Source organism: Crocuta crocuta, unplaced genomic scaffold (assembly GCF_008692635.1).
Source record: "Crocuta crocuta isolate KB4526 unplaced genomic scaffold, BGI_CrCroc_1.0 scaffold647, whole genome shotgun sequence".
NCBI classification, from domain to species: domain Eukaryota; kingdom Metazoa; phylum Chordata; class Mammalia; order Carnivora; family Hyaenidae; genus Crocuta; species Crocuta crocuta.
In genome coordinates this window covers 903,958-920,571 of record NW_027531286.1, presented here as the reverse complement: position 1 = coordinate 920,571, position 16,614 = coordinate 903,958, and the positions used below count along the sequence as shown (strand labels likewise).

The following is a 16,614-nucleotide window of genomic DNA, read 5'->3' as shown; positions in this document are numbered from 1 at the left end:
TAAGAGACTCTAAATATAGAGAACAAACAGAAGGTTGCTATAGGGGTTGTGGGAAGGGGGGATGGGCTAAATGGGTAAAGGGCATTAAGGAATCTACTGAAATCATTATTGCACTATATGCTAACTAACTTGGATGTAAATTAAAATAAAACAAAACAAAAAAAACAAAAAAAACTTATTACTGTCCTGGCGGTCTATATAGGAAAAAAATCCAGTGACAGACCTATAAGTACTCGAGAAGATTTTCTGAGGTCCTCTGAGAGAACCCTATTTTGTGAAGAGTGGGAAAGCATTTTAATCACTCAACAGATTACTGAGTGCCTACTATACTCCAGAGATTGCACTAAATACTAGGTAATACCAAGTGACAGGCAGATTGCTGGAATCTAACACAGAAATAGTGAAGAAGTGAAAAATACAGGGAATTCTAGAACTTTCCTCCACCTGGGCTATCGGTGACTTCTACCTCTTGGATAAACAGAAGAGTTATCCAGCTGTCTAAAAAGGGCCCTCCAGTGGCTAACAGATAGTACTGCATGTTAGTTTCCAAAGCAAGACACTGCACGGGAACTTCAATGTAGAGGACAAAACTTAACAGAAGGAAAGTATCAGAAAAAACTCCTTTTGCTTCACGTTCTGTTGGAAACATGTCCAAAAGGTTTTAATCCACTATACTGCTTTAATGTGTATGGGAGGGTAATCATATCTGAATTCCTAAGGATTCTGGTGAGTCTCAGGGCTACACTGAATACCAAATGGTCTGCAGAAATTTGACCTGAGCCTTTACTGACACCAGGAAGATTTTTTCTTTAATTTGGTTAATCTAATGTGTTTTCTTTTCCTAAATTTTGAATAGAATATAAATCAGACTAAAAACCAGTCACTGATAGAAATGTTAATGTACCTCTTTCTTGGTTTACAATGTTTTTGTTTTTCATTTATTATATAGATATATGTATTTATATTTATTTATTTTTTTATTAAAAAATGTTTTTTTAATTTCTGAAAGATAGAGATAGTGTGAGCAGGGGAGGGTCAGAGAGAGAGGGAGACACAGAATCTGAAACAGGCTCCAGGCTCTGAGATAGCTGTCATCCAGAGCCCGACGCGGGGCTTGAACCCACGAACCGTGAGATCATGACCTGAGCCGAAGTCAGATGCTCAACCAACTGAGCCACCCAGGCGCCCCTATATTTATTTAAATATACATATTTACTTAAGTAATCTCTACTCCCAAAGTGAGGCTCGAATCTATAATCCTGAGATCAAGAGTTGCATGCTTCAGTTTACAAAGTTTTAAACTTTGGCCAAGTTACCATATGTAGCATTGGTGAAAATTTCCTGGATAAATTCCTCTACCGCTTTTGGAGAACAGAAGAGAATCACAGATATGAATGAATCTTCCTACTTGTCTCAGAGATATAAAATGTCACTTTCCTAGGTTAGATGCCCTGGAATAGGCTTTTCACAGAGAGAAGGAGGGGCACACAGTGATAAAATGGTAGGTAGGGAAGAAGTAGAAGTTTGAAAGTTCTATTCCTGGTGCGTACTAAATGAAGCAACTGGGGTGCCTGGTGGCTCAGTGGGTTAAGCGTCTGACTTCGGCTTAGGTCACGATCTCACGGTTCCTGGGTTTGAACCCCGCATCAGGCTCTGTGCTGACAGTTAGCTCAGAGCCTGGAGCCTGCTTCACATTCTGTATCTCCCTCTCTCTCTGACCCTCCCCTGCTCACGCTCTGTCTCTCTCTCTCAGAAATAAAAACATAAAAAAAATAAATGAAATAAATGAAGCAACTTTTGTAACTCTTTTTGAGAAAACTCTCAGTGGCCAAATAAATAGTAGTTTCTATCAAGATGTATATATACTTCAATCAAATATGTACTTCAACATTCCTAAGCCTTAAATCTCAGTCAGAAATTCAGAAATCAGTCCCAATCTTAAATCTTTGCTTCGAAGGCACAAAGGCCACATGTATTACTACTTACCCACACACATTTTGACATCATTCACAGTGAAGTCTGGATCTGGCATCCTAAGAAACAAACACTTGTAAGTATAAATGGAAGCACATCTTCTCTAATCAGTGTGAGTTTTTTACTAACTAGTACTAAAAACTCCTAAGCTGAGACACATAAATATTCGTATTTAGGTTTAATGATATAATTTAAACATAAATGATCATATATATAAAATAAAAAAGAATATATAACAATATGTTAGCAAGTGATTATTATCCCAGGGTAACAGATTTTTAGGAGATTTAACTTTATTTTCTTTTTAGCTCACCTATATTTTTTAACTATTAACAACCATAAGTTGTTTTTTTAACGAAAGAAGAAAAATACATGCTTTTAAAACTAAATGGGGGATTATTTTTAATTATCTACTGCTTTGGGTTATCAACACTGCACTGTCTACAGCCCTGGTGTAACATGGCCATTTTGCAACTACGTCCAATCAGGCCGAGAACACTTACTTTATTCCAAGTCCATCCGAATTCTTGAAAATCAGAGGGTCTCTTAAGCCACCCCGCTGAATATACTCTACATTAAAATCTGTCACCATAAGAAAACAACTGTTAGAAAGGCAAGAGGTATAGCTGGAAAAAGATAAAAGGACCATAAAAAAGATCCTAAGTATTAAGGTAGAGACCGTGTTTGCTGTTTCTGTGTAAACAGTTTTGCTCTGTAAGACAATATACATGCTTGCTATTAAGAAGCATCCCTCACTGGGGCGCCTGGGTGGCTGACAGCTGTGCTGACAGCTCAGAGCCTGGAGCCTGCTTTGGATTCTCTCTCTCCCTCTCTCAAATAAATATTAAAAAAAAAAAAAAGAAGTATCCCTCTGGATATAGGAAATGCACACTGAGAGGCAGGGTTCCAGGGGTTTTCTAAGCCTGTATTCCACAGAAAATTCAGAATTTAACCAACAGAGGGTAGTACCATATTAATGAGTCATCTCACAAATCCTAAGCAGAAATTGTCATCACTCTGTCTCTTAACAGCCAAAAAATTTGATACTGTCCACTAGAATATATACCATAACATCCTGATCAAGTCGCCAAGGAGCAAAGCTGCATGGTACACATGGAATCCCACCTCTGTTGTGGTTACGGGGAGAAGTACATGCATAGAAGAGTTTTTACTGGGGCGCCTGGGTGGCTCAGTCAGTTGAGTATCTGACTTCAGCTCAGGTCATAATCTCATGGTTCCTGGGACTGAATGCTCATCGGGCTCTGCACTGACAGCACGTGGAGACTGCTTGGGATTCTCTCACTCTCCTCCCCTCTCTCTGTCCCTCCTGCACATGTTCTCTCTCAAAAATAAATAAACATTAAAAAAAACAGTTTTTATTGCACTATTCTTAATTAAACCTAAAACAAGGGATAGGAGAAGGAAAGGGCCTTCAGGAAAAAACTCCAACAATGTACCTGGCCCTAATAAACACTTATTTCTTCTCATGTAGCAGAGAATGACTCCCAAGGTGGGAGAACTGAGGAAGGGAGGGTGTGTGTGTGCGCGCATGCGTGCATGCACAGGCATGTGCATGTGGGAATGATATTGTGTAATAAGAGAAAATAAAGATAAACAGCATCACAGCATCAACAGGCAATATTTTAGCTGCACAGATGCTGAGCCCAGGGTTCCCAGGGTCTACAACTTCCTACATCAAGGGACTGCAGGTCCCTGGAACCAAAATGATACTGACCTTTTCCCTCCATAAAAGTAACAAAATTTGCATTATATTTGTTGGTGTGAAGTTTCTCTTCCAAGTCAAAAGTTCTTTTCCCTTCAATTTCGTCATCTGAAATGCCATCATCTTCATAGCGTCGTCGCATGGTACCACGCTGGGGAGAGAGGGACAAAGGATCAAATCATGTACTTTTTCATGCTTATCTAAAAGTACTCACAAACATGTGTACGCTTAACCTCACGTACTTTTAACTTCAGGTGTTATATCAAACATCAAATTCCTTGCCTTATAGACCTTTCTCTTAACTAAAGGTCAGGTAATGTTTTCAGAATGTACAAAATATAACAAAATTTTGATGAGCCACTGGTCCCTACATGTGAATTTTACCTCTAACTCTTTGGGCCTAGAGAGGTAAATTTACAACAGAAATATAACCCAATTAATTCAAGGTCCACTAAAGATTGGAGATAATCTGTACAGATATTTCAGGCCAGGATACAAAATATAGTATTTTCATAGGTGAAAGCTGTATCTACATTAGTTTTCTAAAATAATCTTCAATAACAGGCTAAAACATTTGAATTAATGAAGCAAAAACTCCTTTACATCAGATAAAAGAAGTTAATCTAAACAATTTAGTATTCCAAATAGTAGACCATCAATATTTAGCTTTAAGGATGTCTCCCCAAAGAAACAAGGGTGCCTGTCTGGTTCAGTTGGAAGAGCATGTAACTCTTGATCTCGGTGTCATGAGTTCAAGGCCCCTGATGGGTATAGAGATTAAATAAAACTAAAAAAAAAAAAAAAAAAAAAAAAAAAAAAAAAAAAAGAACNAGAAAAAAAAATAAAAAAAAAAAAAAAAAAAAAAAAAAAAAAAAGAAATAAAACATATAAATGGCCAAAGAACACATGAAAAGATACTCAATATCACTAGTCATTTGGGGAAATGAAAATCAAAACCACCGTAAGATACCACTTCACACCCACTAGGATGGCTATCATCAAAAGGTGGACAAGAACAAAGGATTGTGAGAATGTAGAGAAACTAGAATCCTTATACGCTGCTGGTGGGACTGTAAAACAGTGCAGCCATGGAAAACAGTTTAGCAGTTCCTCAAAAAAAATTAAACATGGAGTCATCTTATGACCCAGTAATTCTACTCCTAGGTACATATCCAAAAGAATTAAAAGCCTATGTTCACACAAAAACTTGTACACAGATGTTTATAGCAGCATTAACCCAAATGTCAACAGATTGATGAATGGATTAAAAAATGTGGTATATTTACACAACAGAATATTATTTGGCCATAAAAAGGAATGAAATACTGATATGTAGCTACAACATGGAAGAATATTGAAAATATTATGCTAAGTGAAAGAAGCCAAACACAACAGATTGTATCATCACAGATTATATAATTTTATTTACGTGAATTGTCCAGAATAGGCAAATCCATGGAGATACAAAGTAGATTAGTAGTTGCCAGGAGCTGGGAGAGCAGTAGGAAGGGACTATTAATGGTATGGGTTTCTTGAGTGATGAAAATATTCTGGATTTAGCGAGTGGTGATATTTGTACAACTCTTGTGACTATACTAAAAACCCCATGAATTATGTACACTTAAACTGGTGAGTTTTACAGTATAATGAATCATATCTCATAAGCTGTATTTAAAAAAAAAAATACATGTTGCTTATGTTGCAACACCTTCTGGTATATTTACTTTAGCCAGTGTCCAATTTTGCTAAAATTTCTTGCATACATACACATGGGACAACTGGTATGGAAGTGATAGAGGCAAAGGTTAATAAGGCAACCCTACCGTAGGATGTGCTAAGAACTATCAAACCTGGAATTTAAAAGTTAGATATTGCGGGGAGGTCTGCTGGGGAATGTGGGTCAGGGAAGGAGCAGAAATGAGTCATAAGAAATAAAATTAAAGGAAATAAAAATGACTGTTACATACCAGAGCAGAGCTAGATTCAGTATGCCAGTGGTATGTTTGGGTAGGAATACTGAGGATACCTGATTATCTTATCTGTATTTGGCAAAAACCTTATAACACTTTTACCTACCACCTTTGCCGCCATAAGTCCCAGCTCAAAGGCCAAAAGACCTCGTTTTGGTATGCTTCACTTATCTCAATAATGCCATCACTGTTCAAAATATTTTTAGGTACCTTTATAGAGAGGGTTCTTTTCACTGACAATTTTTTCTTTCTTTTTTTAAAAATTTATTTTGCGAGAGACGGAAGAGCAAGCTGGGGAAGGGCAGAGAGAGAGGAGAGAGAGAGAGAATCCCAAGCGGGCTCCACACTGTCAGCAGAGCCCGATTCATGAACTATGAGATCATGACCTGAGCCGAAACCGAGTCAGACACTTAACCTACTAAGCCACTCAGGCGTCCCTTCACTGACAATTTTTAACATGAGCCTTTTTTTTTTTTAACCTTTTAAGTTTCTTTATTTATTTTGAGAGAGAGAGAGAGAGAGAGAGAGAAGGCGAACACACATACACACGTGCACATGAGTGTGGGGGGAGGGGCAGAGACAGACACACACAGAATCCAGCAGGCTCCAGGCTCTGAGCTGTCAGCACAGAGCCCAACGCGGGGCTCAAACCCACGAACTGTGAGATCATGACCTGAGCTGAAGTCAGGCGCTTAACCGACTGAGCTACCCTAATGTTTATTTTTGAGAGACAGAGAGAGAGAGAGAAAGAGCAAGCAGAGGAAGGGCAGAGAGAGAGGGAGACACAGAATTTGAAGCAGGCTCCAGGCTCCGAGCTGTCAGCAGAGCCTGATGTGGGGCTCGAACTCACAAGCCGTGAGATCATGATCTGAACCGAAGTGATGCTTAACTGACTAAGCCACCCAGGAGCCTCTCCTCAGTTCCCCTCCTTACTGTACTTCATTTATGTCTCTTTAAAGAGAAGTCCAAAAGACGAATTCCAGTATCACAGAACAAAGACAATACAATCAGAATAAATGTAGTCCCTCCTGCAAAACTCAGAAAGCATTAATCTGCTAATATACTTGTCAAAAAAAAAGTCATGTTTTTAAACTTCAGCCTTTCCTAGGTCTACCGTAACGGATTCTTCTTCAGTAAGGAGGACATAATCACCCTGATTATCCCAACATTTCTAACAGGGTAGCCAGAAGCTCCCCCATCCTTCCTTTATTTTTATATGCTTTTCTTCCTCCGATATTCAAGAAGACTCCTTCCATTTTCACTTTCAATATAGAGAATATAAGGATATAGGGAAGTATGCTCTAGCCAAGCCACTTAAAAGACAACAGAAAAATGAATTTGGATTCTTGTTTTCTTTTTGATTGTTGCAAATGGGAAGCCAGCAATAATGCAAAAACTATTTGTATCAGTTTTAATATTGCCAAGGGTGGTGTTTGTTGTTTTTTGTCTATCCCTCGTCTTAATGTAAATCATGGTGAAAGTAAACATCTATAGAAAATTAGTGCTATAAAAACACAGTCAATCCTTGTAATAAGTCTGGAAATCAGGAGGCAATAACACAGTTTGCTACAGGTGAAACCTAAAAGGCAAGGCCATTTTAATGCTAAGGAAAGCAGCCACCAATCCCCTCCAGCCTGCCAACATTACCAAATAATTCAAAATGGTTTACCAGCATGCTGTGCTTTTTTTTATTCTAGGTGCTTTTCATACAGGCAATTTAGGCAGCCCAGAGGAAGTTACTGGCCTCCCATAGATACCAGCCCTCCCTGAACCCAGTGTCACAATAAATAGCAGGTACAAACTGAACACTGAAATCTATTCCAACCACATTTTCACTCAAAAGTAATTTGTACTTTACAGGGTCAATAGTCAGTTGTACTCCTGAATAACCAATCGTTGTTTGTTAATTTTTTTTTAACGTGTATTTATTTTTCAGACAGAGAGAGACAGAGCACAAGGTGGGGAGGGGCAGAGAGAGAGGGAGTCACAGAATCTGAAACAGGCTCCAGGCTCTGAGCTGGCTGTCAAGCACAGAGCCCGATGCGGGGCTTGAACCCACGGACTGCGAGATCATGACCTGAGCTGAAGTCGGCTGGCCGCTTAACCAACTGAGCCACCCAGGCGCCCCCAATCATTGTTTATCCTACTTAGAGGACCAAACTATATTGTGAACTCAAGTTTTCCAGGATCCAAATAATAAAAAGAATTTTAAAACTGCCTTAAAAATATTAACCACTCTTTATTTTTGAGAAAGAGAGAGAGTGAACATGCAAGTGGAGGAGGGGCAGAGAGAGAAAGAAAGAGAGACAGAGGCTCTGAAGCTAACAGTGGAGAGCCTGACACAGGGCTCAAATCCAGGAACTGGGAAACCATGACCTGAGCTGAAGTCAGATGCTCAACCAACTGAGCCACTCAGGCACCCTAATACTCACCAGCCTCAGTCAAGCTGTAATTAAATATTTAATGGTATAAATGGTCATATAAATGGAATATTTAGATTAACTCAATTACTGACAAATAAGTCAAGCTCAAGGGATACAAATATTATACAATCATTTTTCTAGATGATTAGGTGAAAAAAGATAATGAGGCAAGACTAGATGCAAACAAGTATCAATTATTATGTAGAAACTTTCAGCATTCTCTTTTCTAAACATGTGGTAAAATAGAAAGATGGAAAGGGAATTGTCTTAGGATGTCTTTATATAATACACTTAAAAAGTAAAACAGCAGAGCAGAGTCAGGAAACCAGGAATTTTGAGCAGGGAGTATTCCCTGATGCCAGCAACCATCTGCCTCTCTCAGATATTTGGGGAGTGGAATGAGGTGAGAAAGAGAAATCATTTTTAAAGGCCAGATAAAACTAGACTTGTCCTATAGGAAAACAGCTAAGCCCTCCAAGGCTAATATATACTCTAGTGAACATGTGATCATTAACACATTTATTACAACAAATAATACTGAAAAGTGCTTATAAAATGCTAAGTTTAAAAATCAGTACATGTAGGGTACCCAGGTGCCTCAGTCAGTTAAGGATCCAATTCTTTTTTTTTTTTTTTTTATCAGAGATATTGCTGGTTTAATCCTGCTATGCAGCCAACTGAGGACATAAGCATCCAATTCTTGATTATGGCTCAGATCATGATCTCAGTCATGGGATGAAGCCCTGCATTGGGTTCCCCGCTGAGCATGGAGCCTGCTTGCAATTCTGTAGCTCTCTTTCAAAACAAAAAACAAAACAAAACAAAACAAACCAACAAACCAGCACATGAAATTATGCCTATAAGATTGCAATATTGTTTTTAAAAAAGCACACATAGAGCTGAGACTGGGTGGCTCAGTTAAGCATCCGACTTCAGCTCAGGTCATGATCGGGTCATGATCGCACAATTTGTGAGTTTGAGCCTGGAGACGGGCTCAGTGCTAACAGCTCAGAGCCTGAAACCTGCTTTGGATTCTGTGTGTCTCTCTCTGCCCCTCCTCCTCTCATGCTCTGACTCACTCTCTCTTTCTCTCTTTCCTTCAAAAATACACATTAAAAAAAAATTAAAAAGTGTGCATAAAAAAGAAACAGTAGAAGACAATAGTTCATATTTGTTAACTTTTAGTGAAAGGTTCCATAGAACCTTCTCATGCCATAGAAAGGAAGGAAGCAAGGAAGGAAGGATGGAAGGGAGGATGGAAGGGAGGGAGAAGAGGAAAGAAAAAACTTAAAATGGATTAAAGACAAAATGTAATGGCTAAAACTACTTCTTAAAAAAATGTGGTATAGGGGCGCCTGGGTGGCTTAGTTGGTTAAGCATCCGACTTTCGCTTAGGTCATGATCTCGCGGATCGTGGGTTCGAGCCCCGCATCGGGCTCTGTGCTGACTGCCAGCTCAGAGCCTGGAGCCTGTTTCAGAGTCTGTGTCTCCCTCTCTGACCCTCCCCTGTTCAGGCGGTCTCTCTCTCTCTCCTAGAAATAAATAAAAATTAAAAAAAAAAAAAGTGGTATAAATATTCATGAATTTGGATTAGGCAAGATACAACATCAAAATAATCAAACAACAACAAAACTTCCTCAAAATTAACACTTTCTGCGCTTCAAAAAACACTATCAAGAAAAATAAAAGTCAAACTACAGAATGGGAGAATATATTTGCAAATCATTTATCTCATAAGTATCCAGAATATATATCTGTATCTAGATATCTAGAATAAAGAACTGTTACAACTTAATAAAAAGATAAAAATTAAAAAACAGAAAAAGGGTTTGAATAATTATTTCTTAAATATATATAACTGGCCAGTAAACACATGAAATATCATTAGTCATGAGCTCATCATTAGTCATTAAGACAATGCAAATCAAAGCCACAATAAGATACCACTTCACACCTACTAGTCAGATAATAAGAGCTGGTGAAAATGTGAATAAAGTGAAACCCTCTTACACAGCTGATGGAAATGCAAACTAGCACAACCCTATTGGAAAAAGTCTGGCAGTTCTTCAAATGGTTAAACAGAGTTACCATATGACCCAGCAATTCCATTCCTAGGTATCTACCCAAGAGAATGACAACATATGCCCACAAACATTCATAACATTATTATTCATTACAGCCAAAAGGCAGAAACAATCCAAAGGTCCATCAACTGAAGAATGAAAAATATAGTATATTTACACAATGGAATATTGTTTAGCAATAAAAGGGAGTGAAATACTGATATACGCTACAACACATAGGAGCTTTGAAAACATAATGCTCAGTGAAAAAAGCCAGTCACAAAAGACTACATATTATATGATAACATTTATATGAAATGTCCAAAATAAGCAAATCTATAGAGACAAAGTAGATTAGTGACTGCTAGGGGCTGAAGGGAAAAGAGATGGGGACTAACTGCTAATGTGTTCTGGGTTTCTCTGAGGTAATGAAAATGTTCTGGAATTAGATAGTGGTAATGTCTGCACAACTTTGTGAATATATTAAAAGCCACTGAACTGTACACTTTAAAAGGGTGAATTGTATAGCACAAAAATTGTATCTAAATGAAAAATGATTGGCAGTCTGTAAAAGAAAAGAGGTTAAGAAAGAGGTAATACAGGTATATGTTTCAATAAAGCAATGTAGTTTGATAACATGAGAATAAGGTTTGATGTAGACCAATTCAAGACACACTGCTTAATAAGATTTTTGATAAAGCACAATTTTTTTTCCTAAACAATTGCCATAGCCATTTAGGTTGACTATATGAAAGGGAGCATAGACAAGTGACTAAAAAAAGTTAAGTATTTAATGAGCTACCATGATGTGCTAGGAATGCAAAAGCAGTTTGTCAGTTCTAAGAATTTCCACTCTCATCTACTGATAGAATTCAGCACTTTAACAGGGTAGAGGACAAAAATGATATGATCATCTAGATCTTTGCTGTTCAATATGGTAGCAACTAGTGGATTAAATACATTTTCAACAAATGATGCAGGGACCTGGACATCTTCATGCAAAAGAATAAAGCTGGAGGGGCACCTGGGTGGCTCAGACGGTTAAGCATCTGACTTCTGCTCAGGTCATGATCTTGCAGTCATGAGTTCAAGCCCCGCAATGAGCTCTGTGCTGACAGCTCAGAAACTGGAGCCTGTTTCGGATTCTGGGTCTCCCTCTCTCTCTGACCCTCCCCTGCTCACACTGTCTCTCTCTCTCAAAAATAAAGCATTAAAAAAATTAAAAAAAAAAACCATTAAAACAAAACAAAAAAGTTAAAACTATACAATGTTTAGAAGAAAATGCAGGCTTCATCTTTTTAACATTGGATTTCTTGGACATGACACTAAAAGTAAAGGAAAAAACAGACATACTAAGCTTCATCAAAATTAAAAACTTGTTCAGGGGCACCTGGCTGGCTCAGCTGGTAGAGTGTGAAACTTTTGATCTCAGGGTTGTAAATTTGAGTCCCACACAGGGTAGAGAGATTACTTTAAAATAAAATCTTAAAAAAGAAACTTTCATGCAAAGGATACTATCAAAAGAGCAAAAAGACAAACTACAGAATGGGAGAAAATATATGCAAATCATAAATCTGATAACAAATTATTATCTAGAATATAAAAAGAATTCTTACAACTCAACAATAAAATAACTCAATTCAAAAATGGGCAAAGGACTGGGGTGCCTGGGTGGCTCAGTTAGTTAAGCATCTGACTTTAGTTTAGGACATGGTCTTGTGGCTCATGGGTTCGAGCCCCAAGTCTGGCTCTGTGCTGACAGCTCAGAGCCTGGAGCCTGCTTCAGATTCTGTGTCTCCCCCCCTCTCTGCTCTTCCCCTGCTCACGCTCATGCTCTTTCTCTGAAAAGTAAACATTAAAAAAAAAAAATGGGCAAAGGACTTAAATAGATATTTCTCCAAAGAAGATATAAAATGACCACTGCACACGAAAAGATGCTTGGCATCACTAGTCATCAGGGAAAGGCAAATCAAAACCACAATGAGGTTTCACCATTAGGACGTGTACTGTCCAAAAACAAAAACAGAAACACCCCCCGCCAGCAACCTCAAAAAAACAGCAAGGAAATGGATAAATGGAACCCTTATGCATTGCTGATGGGAACATAATATGGTGGAGCCTGTGTGGAAAACAGTATGCAGTTCCTCAAAAAATTAAATACAGAACTACCATATGATCCAATAATTCCACTAATTTTAGGTATATACCCAAAAGACTGAAAGCAGAAACTCAAACAGATATTTTTACACTAATATTCGTAACAGCACTATTCACAAAGGCCAAAAGGTACAAACAATCCCACATGTCCAGTGACAGATAAAAGAATGGAATGTGGTATATAGATACAATGGAATATTATTCAGCAATGAAGAGGAATGGAGTTCTGATACATGTTGCACCTTGGATGAATCTTGAGGACATTAGGCTCAGTGAAACAGGCCTGATTCAAAAGGATAAATAAGTACTGTAGGACTGCACTTACATGAGGCACCTAGAACAGGCAAATTCACAGAGACAGAAAGCAGATTAGAAGTTACTAAGGGCTGGGGGAGTGGGGGAGGAATGGGGAGTTACTGCTGTATGGTTACGGTTTCTATTTGGGGTAAGTTTCGGAAGTAAGTAGTGATGATGGTTGCACAAAGCTGTGAATGTAATTAATGCCACTGAACTGTATACTTAAATATAGTTAAACTGGGGATGGGGCATCTGGATGGCTCAGGTTATGATCTCATAGTTCATGAGTTCGAGCCCTGCACCAGGCCCTCTGCTGTCAGCAGAGACCACTTTGGATCCTCTGTCCCCATCTCTCTGTCCCTCCCCCATTTCCACTCCCTTTTAAAAATAAACGTTTATTTTAAAACTTTTTAAAATATTTACTTCTTTTTGAGAGAGACATAAAAATAAACAAACATTTAAAAAATAGTTGGGGGCGCCTGGGTGGCTCAGTCGGTTCAGTCTCTGACATTGGCTTAGGTCAGGATCTCCCAGTTCGTGGGCTCATGCCCCGTGTCAGGCTCTGTGCTGACAGCTCAGAGCCTGGAGCTTACTTCTGATCCTGTTATCTCCCTCTCTCTCTCTTCCCCGGCTCACACTCTGTTTCCCTCTTCTCTCTCAAAAATAAACATAAATTTTTTTTAAATAGTTAAAATGGAAATTTTATGTTATATATATTTTTTACCACAATTTTTAAAAATCATGCAATATACCAAAAACCACCCTCTGAGAACCAATGTAATTATTACATCATTTAAAGTTTTGTATCAAATAGTCTTTCCTCTTTTCTTTTTTAAAGTTTGCAGTATTTATTTTGATAGAGAAAAAGAGTAGAGAAGGGGCAGAGACAATCCCAACCAGGCTCTGCTCTGCACAGAGGCTGACCCAGGGCCTGAACTCAAAAAATGTGGGATCGTGACCTGAGCCAAAACCCAAAGTCAGGTTACTTAACCAACTGAGCCACTAAGGGGCTCCTCTAATAGTTTTCTTATCTAAGATAATCACCCTGTGAGAGTCAGGAAACAGGATGGCATTATTTTACAAATGAAGAAAAAGATAGGTAAAACTGACCTACATTAACTTTTTTGGATAATAGAAAGCAAAGGTGTCTAAAAGGAGAACTTATATAATGTCAGTTCTACTACTAATACTTTGCTGTGCCATCTTGGACAGTTAAATCATAAACATTTAACTTCTTTAGATCCTAATTTTCCTTTGGTGTTAAGGTCCCTTTGTGTTCTAAAATAAGGTCCCTACAACCTGGTTCCAACTAACATCTCAGTCTTGCTCCTATATTACACAACATGGAAAATTTGCTGTATGCCAGTCCCCAGGTCTGTCTGTCCTTATTCAAAGAATATTTCTTTTCAGATCCAGCTCCCTCTGCCCTGACCAGGGAGACCTGGTGGCGGTTGGGAGGGTAGCCCTCCTAGGGACTTCCACAACTTCTTGGTGTCTTCCCTCGTCCATATTAAACAAACTTTCACATATCTCAATCAACCAGATGTTAGCTGTTCTTTCTATTCTTATCCCCAAAGGGCACAAAAGAAATCAGAGAAGGAATAAGCTGTATAAAGTATGAAAAGGCAGTTCTTATTAATGACACCCAGAAAAACTACTACTCTGAAGGCAAACAACATCCCTATAAGGTTATTATCCTCTCTACTTTACAAAGAAAATGAAGGACAAAAGTAACTTCCCCAAGTTACAAAACTAGTAAAATTGGTGTGGATGAGATCTGAACCCTGATACTTTGGTTCTAGAGCCAATGGTCTTAACTCCTGCTCTTTGCGGACACTGGTTTGGAATCAAACTTCAGCCAGACTAGTGGCTTGAGGCACTTGGAAGAAACTAGCAAAGGAAGGAGACTCCAGACAGCTGAAACGGCTCTGGCAGAGAAAGGTGAAGTAGTGAGACCTGCTGGCAACAAAGTAGATTTTCTATAAATTAGAAAACTGTTTTGTAGATAGGAGGTTAGCAAAGGATCTTCTCCAGGGCAGGAGAATTCTGGGATTTGCTAAGGGACACTACTTTTCTAAGCTCTGCCACTGTTTATTTTATCTGTTTTCCTTCCTTCCTAAGATTTTTTATTTTTAACTAATCTCTACACCGAACATGGGGCTTGAATCTACAACCCTGAGATTAAGACTCACATGCAGGGCTCCTGGGTGCCTCAGTAGGTTAAGCATCCAACTCTTGATTTCAGCTCAGGTCACAATCTCACAATTAGTGAGTTCAAGCCCCTCTGCACCCTCAGTGCAGAGCCTGCTTGGGATTCTCTCTCTTTCCTCTCTCTCTGCCCCTCCTCTGCTCGCACTCTCTCTCAAAATAAATAAATAAACTTAAAAAAAAAAAAGAGTCACATGTTCCACTGACTGAGTCAACCAGGTGCTCCAACAATTCCTGATTTCTAGTTCTAGTTTTTACTTGACAAATTATGTTACTGGTCATTCAGCTTTTCTGGTTGAAAAGTAATACTATTCCTAACCAGAGACCAATTTATATCACAGATTGCTTTGAACTTAGTACATTTATTGTGTATGCTATTAAACTTGTTCTCATTCTCTAAATCTGTAGTCAAAGTGACATTTATTACACACTTCCTATAAAGATGAAATTACCAATATTTTTTACCAAGATTAATTTCGTCCCCTATTTTCTCGAACATTCTTTTTTTGGGGGGGGGTGCAAAATGGTGCTTTTATTATAGCACAGGGACAGGATCTGTTATTTTCTATATAATTCTTTTTTTTTTTTTTAATATTTTTATTTATTTCTAGGAGAGAGAGAGAGACAGCGTGAGCAGGGGAGGGTCAGAGAGAGAGGGAGATACAGACTCTGAAATAGGCTCCAGACTCTGAGCTGGCAGTCAGCACAGAGCCCGACGCGGGGCTCGAACCCACGAACCGCGAGATCATAACCCAAGCGAAAGTCGGACGCTTAACCGACTAAGCCACCCAGGCGCCCCTTCTATACAATTCTGACCTACCTTATTCCACTACCTAAGAGAAAAATTTTAAATACAGAGCCTGTGTAATAATTAGATTTTCATGTCTCACATTATGATACTGCTTTTTTAAAAAAAAGTTTGAGGGCATATTTTTATAAATTTATATGGACTAAATCTGAATCTCTGCAACATATACCAAATCCCTACTTGACAGTTTTAATATGCACTTCAAAAAGAATACACATGCTCAGGCTCTCATCCCCCCCAAAACATACGAACATACACATCCCCAAAATCAAGTGTTGTTCTCATTTTCTTTATTCCATGCTTTTGAAAACTCAACATTACAAGGTTACACCCTGTACACATAGATTGTGGTCTACACCCTCCCCCCACGTACGTGTGTGTGCTATAAAAATTATTTGAATACTTATTCACTCATAAACACAGACACACTGAATATGGAGTAATAGCCAGATGCCCTGCCCACACACAAAAGGCACAGTCCTAGCCCTCAAGAAGCTGCTGGCCAGTAGGGGGAGACAGACATGTAAATGAATTACAGTATTACATTTCAAATATGGTATATATTAAGACAGATAAATACTATCTAGCATAGAGGGGTTGGTTAAGGATCCACATAAGAACTAATGTAAGAGGAAATGTTTATTCATTGAGTACAACTTTACTAAATACCTACTAGGTTCCAAGGACAATGGATACAGACAGACTCTATGTTGCTCCTCTATGGCAGTGACCTCTTCAAACTTTATTGGGCTTCCCCCTCATACTCCTGGATTTCTCAGTATCTCATTAATAAGATATAGATAGACCGCAAGCATTTTTCAAAAATAAAAGGTTATAATCTTTATTTAGAAAATCCGAAAATTTAATCACACCTCACTTAATGGGGGATTTTAATGGGAACATCCTATGGTACAAAAGTAGTGGGAACCACTGCCTTACAGTGACTGAACACTGGGCCCGAGTTTTTATCTTTTGATCTATATAACACTTA

General features: G+C 38.5%; 1 protein-coding gene across 4 annotated transcripts in view; it reads right to left on the bottom strand.

The window, feature by feature from the left end:
- Positions 1-16,614, bottom strand: part of KDM2A (lysine demethylase 2A) — a 106,920-nt gene that overhangs the window by 44,712 nt on the left and 45,594 nt on the right. For all 4 annotated transcript variants that reach the window (XM_077771458.1, XM_077771457.1, XM_077771460.1 and 1 more), the window contains 3 exons: positions 3,710-3,848; positions 2,478-2,556; positions 1,987-2,033 (listed from right to left, as the gene is read on the bottom strand). In XM_077771458.1, the coding sequence (XP_077627584.1) occupies positions 1,987-2,033; positions 2,478-2,556; positions 3,710-3,848 (265 nt within the window). The remainder of the gene's footprint in view (positions 1-1,986; positions 2,034-2,477; positions 2,557-3,709; positions 3,849-16,614) is intronic.